Here is a 24,740-nt window from a genome sequence, read left to right on the forward strand (position 1 = left end):
GAGGACACAAAGAGAGAGGGGACAGAGAGAGAGGACAGAGAGAGAGGACAGAGAGAGAGAACAGAGAGAGAGAGAGAGGACAGAGCGAGAGAACAGAGCGAGAGAAAGAGGACAGAGAGAGAGAGAGAGAGAGAGAGCGAGAGAACAGAGAGAGAGAGAGCGAGAGGACAGAGAGAGAGAGAGGACAGAGAGAGAAGAGGGAGAGAGAGGACAGAGAGAGAAGAGGGAGAGAGAGGACAGCGAGAGAGAGAGGACAGAGAGAGAGAGAGAGAGAGAGAGGACAGAGAGAGAGAGGAGAGAGAGAGAGAGGAGAGAGAGGACAGAGAGAGAGAGAGAGAGAGAGAGGACAGAGAGAGAGAGGACAGAGAGAGAGAGGACAGAGAGGAGAGAGAGAGAGGACAGAGAGAGAGAGGACAGAGAGGAGAGAGAGAGAGGACAGAGAGAGAGAGGACAGAGAGAGAGAGGACAGAGAGAGAGAGAGGACAGAGAGAGAGAGAGAGAGGACAGAGAGAGAGAGGACAGAGAGAGAGAGGACAGAGAGAGAGAGAGAGACAGAGGGTGTGTGTGTGTGTGTGTGTGTGTGTGTGTGTGTGTGTGTGTGTGTGTGTGAAACACAGTGTGTGTGTGTGTCTACCTGATTGTGTTTTACTCCAGGAGCTCGTAGCATCCTGACATAAGAGATGGCAGCATCCCCCTCCTCTTCACCTTCTTAATGTGAGCCTGAGAAACACAGGGTTATTCCCCTTAAACAGAGAAACACAGGGTTATTCCCCCTCTAACTAGAGAAACACAGGGTTATTCCCCTTAAATAGAGAAACACAGGGTTATTCCCCCTTAAACAGAGAAACACAGGGTTATTCCCCCTCTAACTAGAGAAACACAGGGTTATTCCCCTTAAACAGAGAAACACAGGGTTATTCCCCCTTAACTAGAGAAACACAGGGTTATTCCCCTCTAACTAGAGAAACACAGGGTTATTCCCCCTCTAACTAGAGAGAGGAGGGTTATTCCCCTCTAACTAGAGAAACACAGGGTTATTCCCCTTTAACTAGAGAAACACAGGGTTATTCCCCTCTAACTAGAGAGACACAGGGTTATTCCCCTCTAACTAGAGAAACACAGGGTTATTCCCCCTCTAACTAGAGAAAGGAGGGTTATTCCCCCTCTAACTAGAGAAACACAGGGTTATTCCCCTCTAACTAGAGAGACACAGGGTTATTCCCCTCTTACTAGGGAAACACAGGGTTATTCCTCTCTAACTAGAGAAACACAGGGTTATTCCCCCTCTAACTAGAGAAACACAGGGTTATTCCCCCTCCTCTTCACCTTCTTAATGTGAGCCTGAGAAACACAGGGTTAATCCCCTCTAACTAGAGAAACACAGGGTTATTCCCCTTAAATAGAGAAACACAGGGTTATTCCCCCTCTAACTAGAGAAACACAGGGTTATTCCACCTCTAACTAGAGAAAGGAGGGTTATTCCCCTCTGACTAGAGAAACACAGGGTTATTCCCCTCTAACTAGAGAAACACAGGGTTATTCCCCCTCTAACTAGAGAAACACAGGGTTATTCCCCTTAAATAGAGAAACACAGGGTTATTCCCCTCTAACTAGAGAAACACAGGGTTATTCCCCTCTAACTAGAGAAACACAGGGTTATTCCCCTCTAACCAGAGAAACACAGGGTTATTCCCCTCTAACTAGAGAAGGAGGGTTATTCCCCTCTAACTAGAGAAACACAGGGTTATTCCCCTCTTACTAGAGAAACACAGGGTTATTCCCCTCTAACTAGAGAGAGGAGGGTTATTCCCCTCTAACTAGAGAAACACAGGGTTATTCCCCCTCTAACTAGAGAAACACAGGGTTATTCCCCTCTTACTAGAGAGAGAGGAGGGTTATTCCCCCTCTAACTAGAGAAACACAGGGTTATTCCCTCTCTTACTAGAGAGAGAGGAGGGTTATTCCCCCTCTAACTAGAGAAACACAGGGTTATTCCCCCTCTAACTAGAGAGAGGAGGGTTATTCCCCCTTTGACTAGAGAAACACAGGGTTATTCCCCCTTAAATAGAGAAACACAGGGTTATTCCCCCTTAACTAGAGAAACACAGGGTTATTCCCCTTAAACAGAGAAACACAGGGTTATTCCCCTCTAACTAGAGAAACACAGGGTTATTCCCCTCTAACTAGAGAAACACAGGGTTATTCCCCTCTAACTAGAGAGACAGGGTTATTCCCCTCTAACTAGAGAAACACAGGGTTATTCCCCCTCTAACTAGAGAAACACAGGGTTATTACCTCTCTAACTAGAGAAACACAGGGTTATTCCCCTTAAATAGAGAAACACAGGGTTATTCCTCTCTAACTAGAGAGAGGAGGGTTATTCCTCCTCTAACTAGAGAGAGGAGGGTTATTCCTCCTCTAACTAGAGAAACACAGGGTTATTCCCCTCTAACTAGAGAAACACAGGGTTATTCCCCCTTAACTAGAGAAACACAGGGTTATTCCCCTCTAACTAGAGAAACACAGGGTTATTCCCCTTAACTAGAGAAACACAGGGTTATTCCCCTCTAACTAGAGAGAGGAGGGTTATTCCTCCTCTAACTAGAGAAACACAGGGTTATTCCCCTCTAACTAGAGAAACACAGGGTTATTCCCCCTCTAACTAGAGAAACACAGGGTTATTACCCCTTAACTAGAGAAACACAGGGTTATTCCCCCTTAAATAGAGAAACACAGGGTTATTCCCCTCTAACTAGAGAGAGGAGGGTTATTCCTCCTCTAACTAGAGAAGGAGGGTTATTCCTCCTCTAACTAGAGAAACACAGGGTTATTCCCCCTCTAACTAGAGAAACACAGGGTTATTCCCCCTCTAACTAGAGAAACACAGGGTTATTCCCCCTTAAACTAGAGAAACACAGGGTTATTCCCCCTTAAACTAGAGAAACACAGGGTTATTCCCCCTTAAATAGAGAAACACAGGGTTATTCCCCCTTAAATAGAGAAACACAGGGTTATTCCCCCACTAACTAGAGAAACACAGGGTTATTCCCCCTCTAACTAGAGAAACACAGGGTTATTCCCCCTTAAACTAGAGAAACACAGGGTTATTCCCCCTTAAATAGAGAAACACAGGGTTATTCCCCCACTAACTAGAGAAACACAGGGTTATTCCCCTCTAACTAGAGAAACACAGGGTTATTCCCCTCTAACTAGAGAAACACAGGGTCATTCCCCTCTAACTAGAGAAACACAGGGTTATTCCCCTTAAATAGAGAAACACAGGGTTATTCCCCCTTAAACAGAGAAACACAGGGTTATTCCCCTCTAACTAGAGAGAGGAGGGTTATTCCCCCTAAACAGAGAAACACAGGGTTATTCCCCCTCTAACTAGAGAAACACAGGGTTATTCCCCTCTAACTAGAGAAACACAGGGTCATTACCCCTCTAACTAGAGAAACACAGGGTTATTCCCCCTTAAATAGAGAAACACAGGGTTATTCCCCTTAAACAGAGAAACACAGGGTTATTCCCCTCTAACTAGAGAGAGGAGGGTTATTCCCCCTCTAACTAGAGAAACACAGGGTTATTCCCCTCTAACTAGAGAAACACAGGGTTATTCCCCTTAAATAGAGAAACACAGGGTTATTCCCCTTAAATAGAGAAACACAGGGTTATTCCCCTCTAACTCAGAGAGAGGAGGGTTATTCCCCCTTAACTAGAGAAACACAGGGTTATTCCCCTCTAACTAGAGAAACACAGGGTTATTCCCCTCTAACTAGAGAAACACAGGGTTATTCCCCCTTAAATAGAGAAACACAGGGTTATTCCCCTCTAACTAGAGAGAGGAGGGTTATTCCCCCTTAACTAGAGAAACACAGGGTTATTCCCCCTTAAATAGAGAAACACAGGGTTATTCCCCCTCTAACTAGAGAGAGGAGGGTTATTCCCCTAACTAGAGAAACACAGGGTTATTCCCCCTTAAATAGAGAAACACAGGGTTATTCCCCCTTAAATAGAGAAACACAGGGTTATTCCCCCTTAAATAGAGAAACACAGGGTTATTCCCCTCTAACTAGAGAGAGGAGGGTTATTCCCCTCTAACTAGAGAGAGGAGGCTTATTCCCCTCTAACTAGAGAAACACAGGGTTATTCCCCTCTAACTAGAGAAACACAGGGTTATTCCCCCTCTAACTAGAGAAACACAGGGTTATTCCCCCTCTAACTAGGAAACACAGGGTTATTACCTCTCTAACTAGAGAAACACAGGGTTATTCCCCCTAACTAGAGAGAGGAGGGTTATTCCCCTCTTACTAGAGAAACACAGGGTTATTCCCCTCTAACTAGAGAAACACAGGGTTATTCCCCTCTAACTAGGGAAACACAGGGTTATTCCCTCTCTAACTAGAGAAACACAGGGTTATTCCCCCTTAACTAGAGAGAGGAGGGTTATTCCCCTCTTACTAGAGAAACACAGGGTTATTCCCCCTCTAACTAGAGAAACACAGGGTTATTCCCCTCTTACTAGAGAAACACAGGGTTATTCCCCTCTAACTAGAGAAACACAGGGTTATTCCCCTTCTATTCCCCCTCCCCCCTCCCTACCTCCAGTCTGAACCCCCTCCCCTCCAGTCTGGACCCCTCCTCCCCTCCCTACCGCCAGTCTGAACCCCCCTCCCCCTCCAGTCTGAACCCCTCCCCACCTCCAGTCTGGACCCCTCCTCCTCCCTACCTCCAGTCTGAACCCCCCTCCCCCTCCAGTCTGAACCCCCCTCCCTACCTCCAGTCTGAACCCCCTCAGTCTGCCCCCCCTCCCTACCTCCAGTCTGAACCCCTCCCCCCCTCCCTACCTCCAGTCTGCCCCCCCCCAGTCTGAACCCCTCCCTACCTCCAGTCTGCCCCCCCCCTACCTCCAGTCTGAACCCCCCTACCTCCAGTCTGAACCCCCCTACCTCCAGTCTGAACCCCCTCCCTACCTCCAGTCTGACCCCCCCCCTCCCCCCTCCAGTCTGAACCCCCTCCCCCTCCCTACCTCCAGTGTGAACCCCCCCTCCCTACCTCCAGTCTGAACCCCCCTCCCTACCTCCAGTCTGAACCCCCCTCCTCCTTACCTCCAGTCTGGACCCCCCTCCCCCTACCTCTAGTCTGCCCCCCACCTCTAGTCTGTCTGCCCCCCCTCCCTCCAGTCTGGACCCCCTCCCCTCCCCTACCTCTAGTCTGCCCCCTCCTCCTCCTCCCTCCTACCTCTAGTCTGTCCCCTCCTCCTCCTCCCTACCTCTAGTCTGCCCCCTCCTCCTCCTCCCTACCTCTAGTCTGCCCCCCCCTCCCCTCCTCCCTCCTACCTCTAGTCTGTCCCCCCTCCTCCCTACCTCCAGTCTGCGTATGACCAGATCATATTTAGGTTCACATTCCAGTAGCTGAACTCTCTCTAGTAGCGACTCCATCTTGGATTCAGACTGTTTCATGGCACTATGCACTTCCTGCTGGAGCAGACCCTGGACCTGGGGAGAACACACACCTGGTTACTACACACACCAGACCCTGGACCTGGGGAGAACACACACCTGGTTACCACCTGGTTACTACACACACCTGGTTACTACACACAACAGACCCTGGACCTGGGGAGAACACACACCTGGTTACTACACACACCAGACCCTGGACCTGGGGAGAACACACACCTGGTTACCACCTGGTTACTACACACACCTGGTTACTACACACACCTGGTTACTACACACACACCAGACCCTGGACCTGGGGAGAACACACACCTGGTTACTACACACACCTGGTTACTACACACACACACACACCAGACCCTGGACCTGGGGAGAACACACACCTGGTTACCACCTGGTTACTACACACACCTGGTTACTACACACACCAGACCCTGGACCTGGGGAGAACACACACCTGGTTACTACACACACCAGACCCTGGACCTGGGGAGAACACACACCTGGTTACCACCTGGTTACTACACACACAACAGACCCTGGACCTGGGGAGAACACACACCTGGTTACCACCTGGTTACTACACACACACACACACCAGACCCTGGACCTGGGGAGAACACACACCTGGTTACTACACACACACACACCAGACCCTGGACCTGGGGAGAAACACACCTGGTTACCACACACACCAGACCCTGGACCTGGGGAGAACACACACCTGGTTACTACACACACCAGACCCTGGACCTGGGAAGAAACACACCTGGTTACCACCTGGTTACCACACACACACACACACACACACACACACACACACACACACACACACACACACACACACACACACACACACACACCAGACCCTGGACCTGGGGAGAACACACACCTGGTTACCACCTGGTTACTACACACACACACCAGACCCTGGACCTGGGGAGAACACACACCTGGTTACCACCTGGTTACTACACACACCTGGTTACTACACACACCTGGTTACTACACACACACCAGACCCTGGACCTGGGGAGAACACACACCTGGTTACCACCTGGTTACTACACACACACCAGACCCTGGACCTGGGGAGAACACACACCTGGTTACCACCTGGTTACTACACACACACCAGACCCTGGACCTGGGGAGAACACACACCTGGTTACCACCTGGTTACTACACACACACCAGACCCTGGACCTGGGGAGAACACACACCTGGTTACCACCTGGTTACTACACACACCAGACCCTGGACCTGGGGAGAACACACACCTGGTTACCACCTGGTTACTACACACACCTGGTTACTACACACAACAGACCCTGGACCTGGGGAGAACACACACCTGGTTACTACACACACCAGACCCTGGACCTGGGGAGAACACACACCTGGTTACTACACACACCTGGTTACTACACACACCTGGTTACTACACACACACCAGACCCTGGACCTGGGGAGAACACACACCTGGTTACTACACACACCAGACCCTGGACCTGGGGAGAACACACACCTGGTTACTACACACACCAGACCCTGGACCTGGGGAGAACACACACCTGGTTACTACACACACCAGACCCTGGACCTGGGGAGAACACACACCTGGTTACCACCTGGTTACTAAACACACACCAGACCCTGGACCTGGGGAGAACACACACCTGGTTACCACCTGGTTACTACACACACCAGACCCTGGACCTGGGGAGAACACACCTGGTTACCACCCGGTTACTACACACACCAGACCCTGGACCTGGGGAGAACACACACCTGGTTACCACCTGGTTACTAAACACACACCAGACCCTGGACCTGGGGAGAACACACACCTGGTTACCACCTGGTTACTACACACACCAGACCCTGGACCTGGGGAGAACACACCTGGTTACCAACCGGTTACTACACACACCAGACCCTGGACCTGTGGAGAACACACACCTGGTTACTACACACACCTGGTTACTACACACACCTGGTTACTACACACACACCTGGTTACTACACACACCAGACCCTGGACCTGGGGAGAACACACACCTGGTTACTACACACACACCTGGTTACTACACACACCAGACCCTGGACCTGGGGATGACACACACACCTGGTTACTACACACACACCTGTACCAGAACACACCAGACCCTGTACCAGAACACACCAGACCAGACCCTTTACCAGGACACACCAGACCCTGTACCAGAACACACCAGACCCTGTACCAGAACACACCTGACCAGACCCTGTACCCGAACACACCAGACCCTGTACCAGAACACACCAGACCAGACCCTTTACCAGAACACACCAGACCCTGTACCAGAACACACCAGACCCTGTACCAGAAAACACCAGACCCTGTACCAGAAAACACCAGACCCTGTACCAGAAAACACCAAACCAGACCCTGTACCAGAACACACCATACCAGACCCTGTACCAGGACACACCAGACCAGACCCTGTACCAGAACACACCGCACCAGACCCTTTACCAGAACACACCAGACCAGACCCTGTACCAGAACACACCAGACCCTGTACCAGGACACATCAGACCCTTTACCAGAACACACCACACCAGACCCTGTACCAGAACACACCAGACCCTGTACCAGAACACACCAGACCAGACCCTGTACCAGAACACACCAGACCAAGTACCAGAACACACCAGACCCTGTACCAGGACACATCAGACCAGACCCTGTACCAGAACACACCAGACCCTGTACCAGAACACACCAGACCCTGTACCAGAACACACCAGACCAGACCCTGTACCAGAACACACCAGACCAGACCCTGTACCAGGACACACCAGACCCTGTACCAGAACACACCAGACCAGACCCTGTACCAGAACACACCAGACCCTGTACCAGAACACACCAGACCAGACCCTGTACCAGAACACACCAGACCCTGTACCAGAACACACCAGACCAGACCCTGTACCAGGACACACCAGACCCTGTACCAGAACACACCAGACCCTGTACCAGAACACACCAGACCAGACCCTGTACCAGAACACACCAGACAGACCCTGTACCAGAACACACCAGACAGACCCTGTACCAGGAAACACCAGACCAGACCCTGTACCAGGACACACCACACCAGACCCTGTACCAGGACACACCAGACCCTGTACCAGAAAACACCAGACCAGACCCTGTACCAGAACACACCAGACCCTGTACCAGGACACACCAGACCAGACCCTGTACCAGGACACACCAGACCCTGTACCAGAACACACCAGACCAGACCCTGTACCAGAACACACCAGACCAGACCCTGTACCAGAACACACCAGACCCTGTACCAGAAAACACCAGACCAGACCCTGTACCAGAACACACCAGACCCTGTACCAGGACACACCAGACCCTGTACCAGGACACACCAGACCCTGTACCAGAACACACCAGACCCTGTACCAGGACACACCAGACCCTGTACCAGGACACACCAGACCCTGTACCAGGACACACCAGACCCTGTACCAGGACACACCAGACCCTGTACCAGAACACATCGGACCAGACCCTGTACCAGAACACACCACACCAGACCCTGTACCCGAACACACCAGACCCTGTACCAGGACACACCACACCAGACCCTGTACCAGAACACACCACACCAGACCCTTTACCAGAACACACCACACCAGACCCTGTACCAGGACACATCAGACCCTTTACCAGAACACACCACACCAGACCCTGTACCAGAACACACCAGACCCTGTACCAGAACACACCAGACCCTGTACCAGAACACACCAGACCCTGTACCAGGACACATCAGACCAGACCCTGTACCAGAACACACCAGACCCTGTACCAGAACACACCAGACCAGACCCTGTACCAGAACACACCACACCAGACCAGACCCTGTACCAGGACACACCAGACCCTGTACCAGAACACACCAGACCAGACCCTGTACCAGAACACACCAGACCAGACCCTTTACCAGAAAACACCAGACCAGACCCTGTACCAGAACACACCAGACCCTGTACCAGAACACACCAGACCAGACCCTGTACCAGAACACACCAGACCCTGTACCAGAACACACCAGACCCTGTACCGGAACACACCAGACCCTGTACCAGAACACACCAGACCAGACCCAGTACCAGAACACACCAGACCCTGTACCAGGAAACACCAGACCCTGTACCAGGACACACCACACCAGACCCTGTACCAGGACACACCAGACCCTGTACCAGAAAACACCAGACCAGACCCTGTACCAGAACACACCAGACCAGACCCTGTACCAGGACACACCAGACCAGACCCTGTACCAGGACACACCAGACCCTGTACCAGAACACACCAGACCAGACCCTGTACCAGAACACACCACACCAGACCCTGTACCAGGACACACCAGACCCTGTACCAGAAAACACCAGACCAGACCCTGTAACAGAACACACCAGACCCTGTACCAGAACACACCAGACCCTGTACCAGGACACACCAGACCCTGTACCAGGACACACCAGACCCTGTACCAGGACACACCAGACCCTGTACCAGAACACACCAGACCCTGTACCAGAACACACCAGACCCTGTACCAGGACACACCAGACCCTGTACCAGGACACACCAGACCCTGTACCAGGACACACCAGACCCTGTACCAGGACACACCAGACCCTGTACCAGGACACACCAGACCCTGTACCAGAACACACCAGACCCTGTACCAGAACACACCACACCAGACCCTGTACCAGGACACAACAGACCCTGTACCAGAACACACCAGACCAGACCCTGTACCAGAACACACCAGACCAGACCCTGTACCAGAACACACCAGACCCTGTACCAGAACACACCAGACCCTGTACCAGAACACACCAGACCCTGTACCAGAACACACCAGACCCTGTACCAGAACACACCAGACCCTGTACCAGAACACACCAGACCCTGTACCAGAACACACCAGACCCTGTACCAGAACACACCACACCAGACCCTGTACCAGAACACACCAGACCCTGTACCAGAACACACCAGACCCTGTACCAGAACACACCAGACCCTGTACCAGAACACACCACACCAGACCCTGTACCAGGACACACCAGACCCTGTACCAGAACACACCAGACCCTGTACCAGGACACACCAGACCCTGTACCAGAACACACCAGACCCTGTACCAGAACACACCAGACCCTGTACCAGAACACACCAGACCCTGTACCAGAACACACCAGACCCTGTACCAGAACACACCAGACCCTGTACCAGGACACACCAGACCCTGTACCAGAACACACCAGACCCTGTACCAGAACACACCAGACCCTGTACCAGAACACACCAGACCCTGTACCAGGACACACCAGACCCTGTACCAGGACACACCAGACCCTGTACCAGAACACACCAGACCACCCTGTACCAGGACACACCAGACCACCCTGTACCAGGACACACCAGACCACCCTGTACCAGAACACACCAGACCCTGTACCAGAACACACCAGACCCTGTACCAGAACACACCAGACCAGACCCTGTACCAGGACACACCAGACCCTGTACCAGGACACATCAGACCCTGTACCAGGACACACCACACCAGACCCTGTACCAGAACACACCAGACCCTGTACCAGGACACACCACACCAGACCCTGTACCAGAACACACCACACCAGACCCTGTATCAGAACACACCAGACCCTGTACCAGAACACACCAGACCCTGTACCAGGACACATCAGACCCTGTACCAGGACACACCACACCAGACCCTGTACCAGGACACATCAGACCCTGTACCAGAACACACCACACCAGACCCTGTACCAGAACACACCAGACCCTGTACCAGAACACACCAGACCCTGTACCAGAACACACCACACCAGACCCTGTACCAGGACACACCAGACCCTGTACCAGAACACACACCAGACCCTGTACCAGGACACACCAGACCCTGTAGCAGAACACACCAGACCCTGTACCAGAACACACCACACCAGACCCTGTACCAGAACACACCAGACCCTGTACCAGGACACATCAGACCCTGTACCAGGACACATCAGACCCTGTACCAGAACACACCAGACCCTGTACCAGGACACACCAGACCCTGTACCAGGACACACCAGACCCTGTACCAGAACACACCAGACCCTGTACCAGAACACACCAGACCCTGGACCAGAACACACCAGACCCTGTACCAGGACACATCAGACCCTGTACCAGAACACACCAGACCCTGTACCAGGACACACCAGACCCTGTACCAGAACACACCAGACCCTGTACCAGAACACACCAGACCCTGGACCAGAACACACCAGACCCTGTACCAGGACACACCAGACCCTGTACCAGGACACACCAGACCCTGTACCAGGACACACCAGACCCTGGACCAGAACACACCAGACCCTGTACCAGAACACACCAGACCCTGTACCAGAACACACCAGACCCTGTACCAGAACACACCAGACCAGACCCTGTACCAGAACACACCAGACCCTGTACCAGGACACACCAGACCCTGTACCAGAACACACCAGACCCTGTACCAGAACACACCAGACCCTGTACCAGAACACACCAGACCCTGTACCAGAACACACCACACCCTGTACCAGAACACACCAGACCCTGTACCAGAACACACCAGACCCTGTACCAGGACACACCAGACCCTGTACCAGAACACACCAGACCCTGTACCAGAACACACCAGACCCTGTACCAGGACACACCAGACCCTGTACCAGAACACACCAGACCCTGTACCAGAACACACCAGACCCTGTACCAGAACACACCAGACCCTGTACCAGGACACACCAGACCACCCTGTACCAGAACACACCAGACCACCCTGTACCAGGACACACCAGACCACCCTGTACCAGGACACACCAGACCACCCTGTACCAGGACACACCAGACCCTGTACCAGGACACACCAGACCCTGTACCAGGACACACCAGACCCTGTACCAGGACACACCAGACCCTGTACCAGGACACATCAGACCCTGTACCAGGACACACCACACCAGACCCTGTACCCGAACACACCAGACCCTGTACCAGGACACACCACACCAGACCCTGTACCAGAACACACCACACCAGACCCTGTACCAGAACACACCACACCAGACCCTGTACCAGAACACACCAGACCCTGTACCAGAACACACCAGACCCTGTACCAGGACACACCAGACCCTGTACCAGGACACACCAGACCCTGTACCAGGACACATCAGACCCTGTACCAGAACACACCACACCAGACCCTGTACCAGAACACACCAGACCCTTTACCAGAACACACCACACCAGACCCTGTACCAGAACACACCAGACCCTGTACCAGAACACACCACACCAGACCCTGTACCAGGACACACCAGACCCTGTACCAGAACACACCAGACCCTGTACCAGGACACACCAGACCCTGTACCAGAACACACCAGACCCTGTACCAGAACACACCACACCAGACCCTGTACCAGAACACACCAGACCCTGTACCAGGACACATCAGACCCTGTACCAGAACACACCAGACCCTGTACCAGAACACACCAGACCCTGTACCAGGACACACCAGACCCTGTACCAGAACACACCAGACCCTGGACCAGAACACACCAGACCCTGGACCAGAACACACCAGACCCTGTACCAGGACACACCAGACCCTGTACCAGAACACACCAGACCCTGTACCAGAACACACCAGACCCTGTACCAGAACACACCAGACCCTGTACCAGAACACACCAGACCCTGTACCAGAACACACCAGACCCTGTACCAGGACACACCAGACCCTGTACCAGAACACACCAGACCCTGTACCAGAACACACCAGACCCTGTACCAGAACACACCAGACCCTGTACCAGGACACACCAGACCCTGTACCAGAACACACCAGACCCTGTACCAGAACACACCAGACCCTGTACCAGGACACATCAGACCAGACCCTGTACCAGAACACACCAGACCCTGTACCAGAACACACCAGACCAGACCCTGTACCAGAACACACCACACCAGACCAGACCCTGTACCAGAACACACCAGACCCTGTACCAGAAAACACCAGACCAGACCCTGTACCAGAACACACCAGACCAGACCCTGTACCAGAACACACCAGACCAGACCCTGTACCAGAACACACCAGACCCTGTACCAGAACACACCACACCAGACCCTGTACCAGAACACACCAGACCCTGTACCAGAACACACCAGACCCTATACCAGAACACACCAGACCCTGTACCAGAACACACCAGACCAGACCCTGTACCAGAACACACCAGACCCTGTACCAGGAAACACCAGACCAGACCCTGTACCAGGACACACCACACCAGACCCTGTACCAGGACACACCAGACCCTGTACCAGAAAACACCAGACCAGACCCTGTACCAGAACACACCAGACCAGACCCTGTACCAGGACACACCAGACCAGACCCTGTACCAGGACACACCAGACCCTGTACCAGAACACACCAGACCAGACCCTGTACCAGAACACACCACACCAGACCCTGTACCAGGACACACCAGACCCTGTACCAGAAAACACCAGACCAGACCCTGTAACAGAACACACCAGACCCTGTACCAGAACACACCAGACCCTGTACCAGGACACACCAGACCCTGTACCAGGACACAACAGACCCTGTACCAGGACACACCAGACCCTGTACCAGAACACACCAGACCCTGTACCAGAACACACCAGACCCTGTACCAGGACACACCAGACCCTGTACCAGGACACACCAGACCCTGTACCAGGACACACCAGACCCTGTACCAGGACACACCAGACCCTGTACCAGGACACACCAGACCCTGTACCAGAACACACCAGACCCTGTACCAGAACACACCACACCAGACCCTGTACCAGAACACACCAGACCCTGTACCAGGACACACCACACCAGACCCTGTACCAGAACACACCACACCAGACCCTGTACCAGAACACACCAGACCCTGTACCAGAACACACCAGACCCTGTACCAGAACACACCAGACCCTGTACCAGAACACACCAGACCCTGTACCAGGACACACCAGACCCTGTACCAGGACACACCAGACCCTGTACCAGAACACACCAGACCCTGTACCAGAACACACCACACCAGACCCTGTACCAGAACACACCAGACCCTGTACCAGAACACACCAGACCCTGTACCAGAACACACCAGACCCTGTACCAGAACACACCAGACCAGACCCTGTACCAGAACACACCAGACCCTGTACCAGGACACACCAGACCCTGTACCAGAACACACCAGACCCTGTACCAGAACACACCAGACCCTGTACCAGGACACAACAGACCCTGTACCAGGACACACCAGACCCTGTACCAGAACACACCAGACCCTGTACCAGGACACACCAGACCCTGTACCAGAACACACCAGACCCTGTACCAGAACACACCAGACCCTGTACCAGGACACACCAGACCCTGTACCAGGACACACCAGACCCTGTACCAGGACACAACAGACCCTGTACCAGGACACACCAGACCCTGTACCAGAACACACCAGACCCTGTACCAGGACACATCAGACCCTGTACCAGAACACACCAGACCCTGTACCAGAACACACCAGACCCTGTACCAGAACACACCAGACCAGACCCTGTACCAGGACACACCAGACCCTGTACCAGGACACATCAGACCCTGTACCAGGACACACCACACCAGACCCTGTACCCGAACACACCAGACCCTGTACCAGGACACACCACACCAGACCCTGTACCAGAACACACCACACCAGACCCTGTACCAGAACACACCAGACCCTGTACCAGAACACACCAGACCCTGTACCAGGACACACCAGACCCTGTACCAGGACACACCAGACCCTGTACCAGGACACACCAGACCCTGTACCAGAACACACCACACCAGACCCTGTACCAGAACACACCACACCCGACCCTGTACCAGAACACACCAGACCCTGTACCAGAACACACCACACCAGACCCTGTACCAGGACACACCAGACCCTGTACCAGAACACACCAGACCCTGTACCAGGACACACCAGACCCTGTACCAGAACACACCAGACCCTGTACCAGAACACACCACACCAGACCCTGTACCAGAACACACCAGACCCTGTACCAGGACACAACAGACCCTGTACCAGGACACAACAGACCCTGTACCAGGACACACCAGACCCTGTACCAGGACACACCAGACCCTGTACCAGGACACAACAGACCCTGTACCAGGACACACCAGACCCTGTACCAGAACACACCAGACCCTGTACCAGGACACACCAGACCCTGGACCAGGACACACCAGACCCTGTACCAGGACACAACAGACCCTGTACCAGGACACACCAGACCCTGTACCAGGACACACCAGACCCTGTACCAGAACACACCAGACCCTGTACCAGAACACACCAGACCCTGGACCAGAACACACCAGACCCTGTACCAGGACACAACAGACCCTGTACCAGGACACACCAGACCCTGTACCAGGACACATCAGACCCTGGACCAGAACACACCAGACCCTGGACCAGAACACACCAGAACACACCAGACCCTGTACCAGAACACACCAGACCCTGTACCAGAACACACCACACCAGACCCTGTACCAGAACACACCAGACCCTGTACCAGGACACATCAGACCCTGTACCAGAACACACCAGACCCTGTACCAGAACACACCAGACCCTGTACCAGAACACACCAGACCCTGTACCAGAACACACCAGACCCTGTACCAGAACACACCAGACCCTGTACCAGAACACACCAGACCCTGTACCAGAACACACCAGACCCTGTACCAGGACACACCAGACCCTGTACCAGAACACACCAGACCCTGTACCAGAACACACCAGACCCTGTACCAGGACACACCAGACCCTGTACCAGAACACACCAGACCCTGTACCAGAACACACCAGACCCTGTACCAGAACACACCAGACCCTGTACCAGGACACACCAGACCCTGTACCAGGACACACCAGACCCTGTACCAGGACACACCAGACCACCCTGTACCAGGACACACCAGACCACCCTGTACCAGGACACACCAGACCCTGTACCAGGACACACCAGACCCTGTACCAGGACACACCAGACCCTGTACCAGGACACACCAGACCCTGTACCAGGACACACCAGACCCTGTACCAGGACACACCACACCAGACCCTGTACCCAGAACACACCAGACCCTGTACCAGGACACACCACACCAGACCCTGTACCAGAACACACCACACCAGACCCTGTACCAGAACACACCACACCAGACCCTGTACCAGAACACACCAGACCCTGTACCAGAACACACCAGACCCTGTATCAGGACACACCAGACCCTGTACCAGGACACACCAGACCCTGTACCAGGACACATCAGACCCTGTACCAGAACACACCACACCAGACCCTGTACCAGAACACACCAGACCCTGTACCAGAACACACCACACCAGACCCTGTACCAGAACACACCAGACCCTGTACCAGAACACACCACACCAGACCCTGTACCAGGACACACCAGACCCTGTACCAGAACACACCAGACCCTGTACCAGGACACACCAGACCCTGTACCAGAACACACCAGACCCTGTACCAGAACACACCACACCAGACCCTGTACCAGAACACACCAGACCCTGTACCAGGACACACCAGACCCTGTACCAGAACACACCAGACCCTGTACCAGAACACACCAGACCCTGTACCAGAACACACCAGACCCTGTACCAGAACACACCAGACCCTGTACCAGAACACACCAGACCCTGGACCAGAACACACCAGACCCTGTACCAGGACACACCAGACCCTGTACCAGAACACACCAGACCCTGTACCAGAACACACCAGACCCTGTACCAGAACACACCAGACCCTGTACCAGAACACACCAGACCCTGTACCAGAACACACCAGACCCTGGACCAGAACACACCAGAACACACCAGACCCTGTACCAGGACACACCAGACCCTGTACCAGGACACACCAGACCCTGTACCAGAACACACCAGACCCTGTACCAGAACACACCAGACCCTGTACCAGAACACACCAGACCCTGTACCAGAACACACCAGACCCTGTACCAGAACACACCAGACCCTGTACCAGAACACACCAGACCCTGTACCAGAACACACCAGACCCTGTACCAGGACACACCAGACCCTGTACCAGGACACACCAGACCCTGTACCAGAACACACCAGACCCTGTACCAGAACACACCAGACCCTGTACCAGAACACACCAGACCCTGTACCAGAACACACCAGAACACACCAGACCCTGGACCAGAACACACCAGACCCTGTACCAGGACACATCAGACCCTGTACCAGAACACACCAGACCCTGGACCAGAACACACCAGAACACACCAGACCCTGTACCAGAACACACCAGACCCTGTACCAGAACACACCAGACCCTGTACCAGGACACACCAGACCCTGTACCAGGACACACCAGACCCTGTACCAGAACACACCAGACCCTGTACCAGAACACACCAGACCCTGTACCAGGACACACCACACCAGACCCTGTACCAGAACACACCAGACCCTGTACCAGAACACACCAGACCCTGTACCAGGACACACCAGACCCTGTACCAGAACACACCAGACCAGACCCTGTACCAGAACACACCAGACCAGACCCTGTACCAGAACACATCAGACCAGACCCTGTACCAGAACACATCAGACCAGACCCTGTACCAGAACACACCAGACCCTGTACCAGAACACACCAGACCCTGTACCAGAACACACCAGACCCTGTACCAGGACACAACAGACCCTGTACCAGAACACACCAGACCCTGTACCAGAACACACCAGACCCTGTACCAGAACACACCAGACCCTGGACCAGAACACACCAGACCAGACCCTGGACCAGAACACACCAGACCCTGTACCAGGACACACCAGACCCTGTACCAGAACACACCAGACCCTGTACCAGGACACACCAGACCCTGTACCAGGACACAACAGACCCTGTACCAGAACACACCAGACCCTGGACCAGAACACACCAGACCCTGTACCAGAACACACCAGACCCTGTACCAGTACACATCAGACCCTGTACCAGTACACACCAGACCCTGTACCAGAACACACCAGACCCTGTACCAGAACACACCAGACCCTGGACCAGAACACACCAGAACACACCAGACCCTGTACCAGAACACACCAGACCCTGTACCAGAACACACCAGACCCTGTACCAGGACACACCAGACCCTGTACCAGAACACACCAGACCCTGTACCAGAACACACCAGACCCTGTACCAGGACACACCACACCAGACCCTGTACCAGAACACACCACACCAGACCCTGTACCAGAACACACCACACCCTGTACCAGAACACACCAGACCCTGGACCAGAACACACCAGACCCTGTACCAGGACACACCAGACCCTGTACCAGGACACACCAGACCCTGTACCAGAACACACCAGACCCTGTACCAGGACACACCAGACCAGACCCTGTACCAGAACACATCAGACCAGACCCTGTACCAGGACACACCAGACCCTGTACCAGGACACACCAGACCCTGTACCAGAACACACCAGACCAGACCCTGTACCAGAACACATCAGACCAGACCCTGTACCAGGACACACCAGACCCTGACCAGAACACAACACAAGGCTGTGTTCAGCAGGACACAACGTACCAAAACATTCCACAACAGAAAGCCATTAAGAGTCATGTCAATTAAATATGACCAGACTGCTTACCTCACACTTGGAGAACATCTTGGTTGGCTGGTCAGAGTCAGGTGACCCACCTTCATGCTCTCTGAATCCTCTTCCTCATCCTGGTAAGAATGAAGACAGAATGGTTCATGAATAAACCAACAGCTAGTTACAGTTCTGGATGGTTAATTACTATATTTTAAATATGAAAATATGAAAACAAGACATGGTAGGATGGGAACCCATATCTCCTGAATTAAAACATGGCCGTCTCATGGTAGGATGGGAACCCATATCTCCTGAATTAAAACATGGCCGTCTCATGGTAGGATGGGAACCCATATCTCCTGAATGAAAACATGGCCGTCTCATGGTAGGATGGGAACCATATCTCCTGAATGAAAACAGGGTAGCCTAGTGGTTAGGCGTGGGACTAGTAACCGAATGCAGGATCGAATCCCCAAGCTGACAAGGTACAAATCTCGTTCTGCCCGAACGGCCCTCAATGAAAATAAGAATCTGTTCTTAACTGACTTGCCTGGGAAATAATATCTCCTGAATTAAAACATGGCCGTCTCACGGTAGGATGGGAACCCATATCTCCTGAATTAAAACATGGCCGTCTCACGGTAGGATGGGAACCCATATCTCCTGAATGAAAACATGGCCGTCTCATGGTAGGATGGGAACCCATATCTCCTGAATGAAAACATGGCCGTCTCACGGTAGGATGGGAACCCATATCTCCTGAATGAAAACATGGCCGTCTCATGGTAGGATGGGAACCCATATCTCCTGAATGAAAACATGGCCGTCTCATGGTAGGATGGGAACCCATATCTCCTGAATGAAAACATGGCCTTGTCATGGTAGGATGGGAACCCATATCTCCTGAATGAAAACATGGCCGTCTCATGGTAGGATGGGAACCCATATCTCCTGAATGAAAACATGGCCGTCTCATGGTAGGATGGGGATGGGAACCCATATCTCCTGAATTAAACTTTCTGACCACTTCTCTCTCTCTCATATATATATATATATATATCTGTAAAGTTTTGTTCAAAGCAAAAGGTGTCAGAAAGTGACTCAAATCAAATGAACGACCCCTACACGTTGTCCAAGGCCAACCACCAAAACAAGGCTTCAGAAAAGGCCTTCTGTGACACAGGAAACAAAACTGTAAAGTGTCAACGTCATTAAGTACATATTTTAACATGAATATTAACATTAAAAACGTGTAATATTATAAATGTTTAAAAACATATAGAACATTTCAAAATCATAGTGCATGTGCAGGCCAAGTCAAGCTCTTCCACACCGATCTCGAAAAAAAAAACGTTTGTCTTTTTGTATGTACCTGGCTTTGTGCACGGGGGGGCATTAAAACATTTTTTATTTTTTGGTATGTATTTGGTATGGGGTTTGAGGCTGGGTTTCTGTACAGGGGGGGGCATTGTTTGGGGTGTGAGGCTGGGTTTCTGTACAGGGGGGCGTTGTTTGGGGTTTGAGGCTGGGTTTCTGGGGGGCATTGTTTGGGGTTTGAGGCTGGGTTTCTGTACATGGGGGGCATTGTTTGGGGTTTGAGGCTGGGTTTCTGTACATGGGGGGGCATTGTTTGGGGTTTGAGGCTGGGTTTCTGTACAGGGGGGGGCATTGTTTGGGGTTTGAGGCTGGGTTTCTGTACAGGGGGGCATTGTATGGGGTTTGAGGCTGGGTTTCTGTACAGGGGGGCATTGGGGTTTGAGGCTGGGTTTTGACTTTGAAGACATTGGCTGGGGCATCTGTATGGGGTTTGGCTGTTTCTGTACAGGGGGCATTGTTTGGGGTTTGAGGCTGGGTTTCTGTACAGCACTTTGAAGACATCTACTGATGTAAAACAAAAGGGGGCTTTATAGATACATCTGATTGATCGTCACGCTGAAAACAGGATAGGGACTGACCCCAAACTGTTGCCACAAAGTTGGAAGCACGGAATCATCTAGAATGTCATTGTTATGTTATTAAGATTTCTCCTTCGGTGGAACTAAAGGAGCCCCGAACCATGAAAAAACAGCCCCAGACCATTATTCCTCCTCCACCAAACTTTACAGTTGGCACTATACAAACCCAGATGTGTCTGTCAGACTGCCAGATGAAGAGGCGTGATTTATTTCTCCGGAGGACATGCTTCCACTGCTCCAGAGTCCTACGGCGGCGAACAATGAGGCAACTCTGGCAAGAAAGAGACATTAAAAAAAAAAAACGAAACCTTTACACGTTTCGAAAGTGTTTATGATCATAAACATGATCTCCAGCTATGTGGTTGACATTTTGCAGTTTCGTTTCTAGGGTCAAAGAACAACACTTTTTATTTTTGGTTTTTAATGGGTGGCCCTTGGACTAATAACTATGAATTGTATTACCTAGTTGGCAAGCTAATAACATTTGCAAATTGGACTCGAACCAGTCACACTCGAAGTACCGTTACCTATCGCTCCACAAATAACCTTTACCGTATTCGGTGGATACAACTATTTTAAGATCTCAAGAGACATTTCACACCGGTTACACCAACACAATTCTGGTTTAAGATACAACAAGAAATATGCACATTTGCACAAAAATCCACCCTCGGTCTATAGCTCACATTTCCTTGCAATCGGGATGCAGGAACAAAACAAACTAACGTTGTAGATAGCTAGATAACGTTAAACTCCTAACGTTAATAAGCTACGGCACTAAAGCATTTCACCAATCGCTCCAACATTTCCAATGAATTAAGAGAAAAATAAATCCCATATTAGAAAACGTGAAAACTAACCTGGTTTCGATCTTGTTCTTTTTTTTTTCAATGAAGCAGAAGATTTTAAGGTTTTCAATGTTTTTTACTCTGCAAAAGGAAGGGGTTTTTCCTTCTTGTAAAGTAGCTCCGTTAGCATCTGCCGAATCGGAGGGAAAAGAGGAGCGCACCAATTCCTGGGTTACCGGAAACTAAACTCCATCAGTAAATCTCGAAGAATATCGCGAGAACTCTTCAAAACATCTGGCGTGACTTGGTTGAGACCATTCATTCATTTCTCTGTGCTCGATGTAAAAGTCACATCGATTTATTTACATGACAAAATATATTCATTTGACAATATATTAACATTCCTCAACGATACACGTAGTAATAAACAGATTAGGAATATTTTTTGGGGTGATATTAGCCACATTACACTATATTTTTTGTGGTCGAATATCTATGGAGACATACAATGGGGGAAAATGGCTAAAACATATTGTATCTGTAACAAGGTAAAGGAGGTTTAATTTAAAATGTGACGTGGAATTTGTCCTGTAAAACATGTTTTGGAAAGATTCAAGCTGAATATAATTGTGATAATTGAGATAATTGTGATTTCTGTGGAATGGAGAAGGTATCGGACCATTTGTCATTAGTTTGTTGTTTTATTTATAGGACAATTTTTTTGGGGGGGGGGGATTGAAGTACAAAACTTTGTTATGAAGAAAACAGGACAGGTTGTAAATGTTTTATGGTTTTGATATAATTATTTATTTCCCGAAATTATGACATTGAGGAAGATGCAGGATATTTAATTCAACTGCCAATTTAACTTGTGCCCCCAGACATTGACTATGTACCGTAACACCCTGTATATAGCCTCCACATTGACACTGTACCGTAACACCCTGTATATAGCCTCCACATTGACTCTGTACCGTAACACCCTGTATATAGCCTCCACACTGACTCTGTACCGTAATACCCTGTATATAGCCTCCACATTGACTCTGTACCGTAACACCCTGTATATAGCCTCCACATTGACTCTGTACCGTAATACCCTGTATATAGCCTCCACATTGACTCTGTACCGTAACACCCTGTATATAGCCTTCACATTGACTCTGTACCGGTACACCCTGTATATAGCCTCCATTGACTCTGACTCTGTACTCTGTACCGTAATACCCTGTATATAGCCTCCACATTGACTCTGTGTACCTGTATATAGCCTCCACATTGACTCTGTACGTAATACCCTGTATATAGCCTCCACATTGACTCTGTACCGTATATAGCCTCCACATTGACTCTGTACCCCTGTATATAGCCTCCACATTGACTCTGTACCTGTAACAGCCTCCACATTGACCCTGTATATAATAGCCTCCACATTGACTCTGTACCGTAACACCCTGTATATAGCCTCCACATTGACTCTGTACCGGTACCGCCTGTATATAGCCTCCACATTGACTCTGTACCGTAACACCCTGTATATAGCCTCCACATTGACTCTTTACCGTAACACCCTGTATATAGCCTCCACATTGACTCTGTACCGGTACCCCCTGTATATAGCCTCCACATTGACTCTGTACCGTAACACCCTGTATATAGCCTCCACATTGACTCTGTACCGTAATACCCTGTATATAGCCTCACAATTGTTATTTTACTGCTGCTCTTTAACTATATTTCACTGTAAGGTCTACTACACCTGTTGTATTCGGCGCATGTGACGAATAAAATATGATTTGATAATAATACTAGGGACATTTCATATTCACAAATGAAATGGGTCTATTTCAAAAGCCTTTTTCCACTTTATAAAATTAATATAAACATTATGGCACAACTTAAACTAAAATAAACATTATTAAACTAAAATGAAAATACCAAAAGGAAATTCAAACTTGTTGTATTATTAATTAATATAATTTGTTTGTTTAGGATTCATAACGATGTAAATAGTTTATATGTGACTATTCCTCTTTAGTTTTGTTGACATTTGTTTGTAAAAAAAAAAAGTTAAAAAAAAAGGAGAAATTTAAAAATATATATATAAAAGAGACAGTAACGCCAAAGGGGTCGTTTGAGGGAGGGGTCAGGGGTCGTTTGAGGGGTCAGGCTGAAACAACCGACTCTAGACCGAAGGGGTCGTTTGAGGGGTAAGGTCTGAAGAGACCGACTCTAGACCAAAGGGGTCGTTTGAGGGGGTAAGGCTGAAACAACCGACTCTAGACCAAAGTCCAGGGGTAAAGTCTGGGGGAGGAGGAGACCGACTCTAGACCAAAGTCCAGGGGTAAAGTCTGGGGAGGAGGAGACCGACTCTAGACCAAAGTCCAGGGTTAAAGTCTGGGGGAGGAGGAGACCGACTCTAGACCAAAGTCCAGGGTTAAAGTCTGGGGATCTATTTGAGGAGACCGATGAAATCTAGACCAAAGTCCAGGGTTAAAGTCTAGGGGAGGAGGAGACCGACTCTAGACCAAAGGGGTCGTTTGAGGGGTAAGGCTGAAACAACCGACTCTAGACCAAAGTCCAGGGTTAAAGTCTGGGGGAGGA

The 24,740-nt window shown here is 51.1% G+C and overlaps 1 protein-coding gene and 2 long non-coding RNA genes across 4 annotated transcripts in view; all 3 read right to left on the minus strand.

Moving 5' to 3' along the window:
• atf7ip2 (activating transcription factor 7 interacting protein 2) overlaps positions 1-689 on the minus strand; it is a 14,950-nt gene extending 14,261 nt beyond the window's left edge. Inside the window, exon 1 of the mRNA XM_052507830.1 lies at positions 635-689. Coding sequence (XP_052363790.1) covers positions 635-667 — 33 coding nt within the window. The 5' untranslated portion in view covers positions 668-689. The remainder of the gene's footprint in view (positions 1-634) is intronic.
• A 1-nt stretch (position 690) lies between these two features.
• LOC127923781 (uncharacterized) lies at positions 691-6,513 on the minus strand. Of its 2 annotated transcripts, none has more exons than XR_008115377.1 (5): positions 6,338-6,513; positions 6,141-6,215; positions 5,727-5,873; positions 5,367-5,498; positions 691-720 (listed from the first exon to the last, which is right to left on the minus strand). It is a non-coding gene; the product is annotated as an uncharacterized LOC127923781 (long non-coding RNA). The 2 variants fall into 2 exon arrangements; XR_008115376.1 differs by lacking the exon at positions 691-720 and adding an exon at positions 1,267-1,341.
• Positions 6,514-19,512: 12,999 nt separating this feature from the next.
• LOC127923782 (uncharacterized) lies at positions 19,513-22,360 on the minus strand. Its single transcript, XR_008115378.1, has 3 exons — positions 22,209-22,360; positions 21,515-21,619; positions 19,513-19,527 (listed from the first exon to the last, which is right to left on the minus strand). It is a non-coding gene; the product is annotated as an uncharacterized LOC127923782 (long non-coding RNA).
• Between the last annotated feature and the right edge of the window lie 2,380 nt (positions 22,361-24,740).

This window comes from Oncorhynchus keta, unplaced genomic scaffold (genome assembly GCF_023373465.1).
Source record: "Oncorhynchus keta strain PuntledgeMale-10-30-2019 unplaced genomic scaffold, Oket_V2 Un_contig_3250_pilon_pilon, whole genome shotgun sequence".
Lineage (NCBI taxonomy): Eukaryota > Metazoa > Chordata > Actinopteri > Salmoniformes > Salmonidae > Oncorhynchus > Oncorhynchus keta.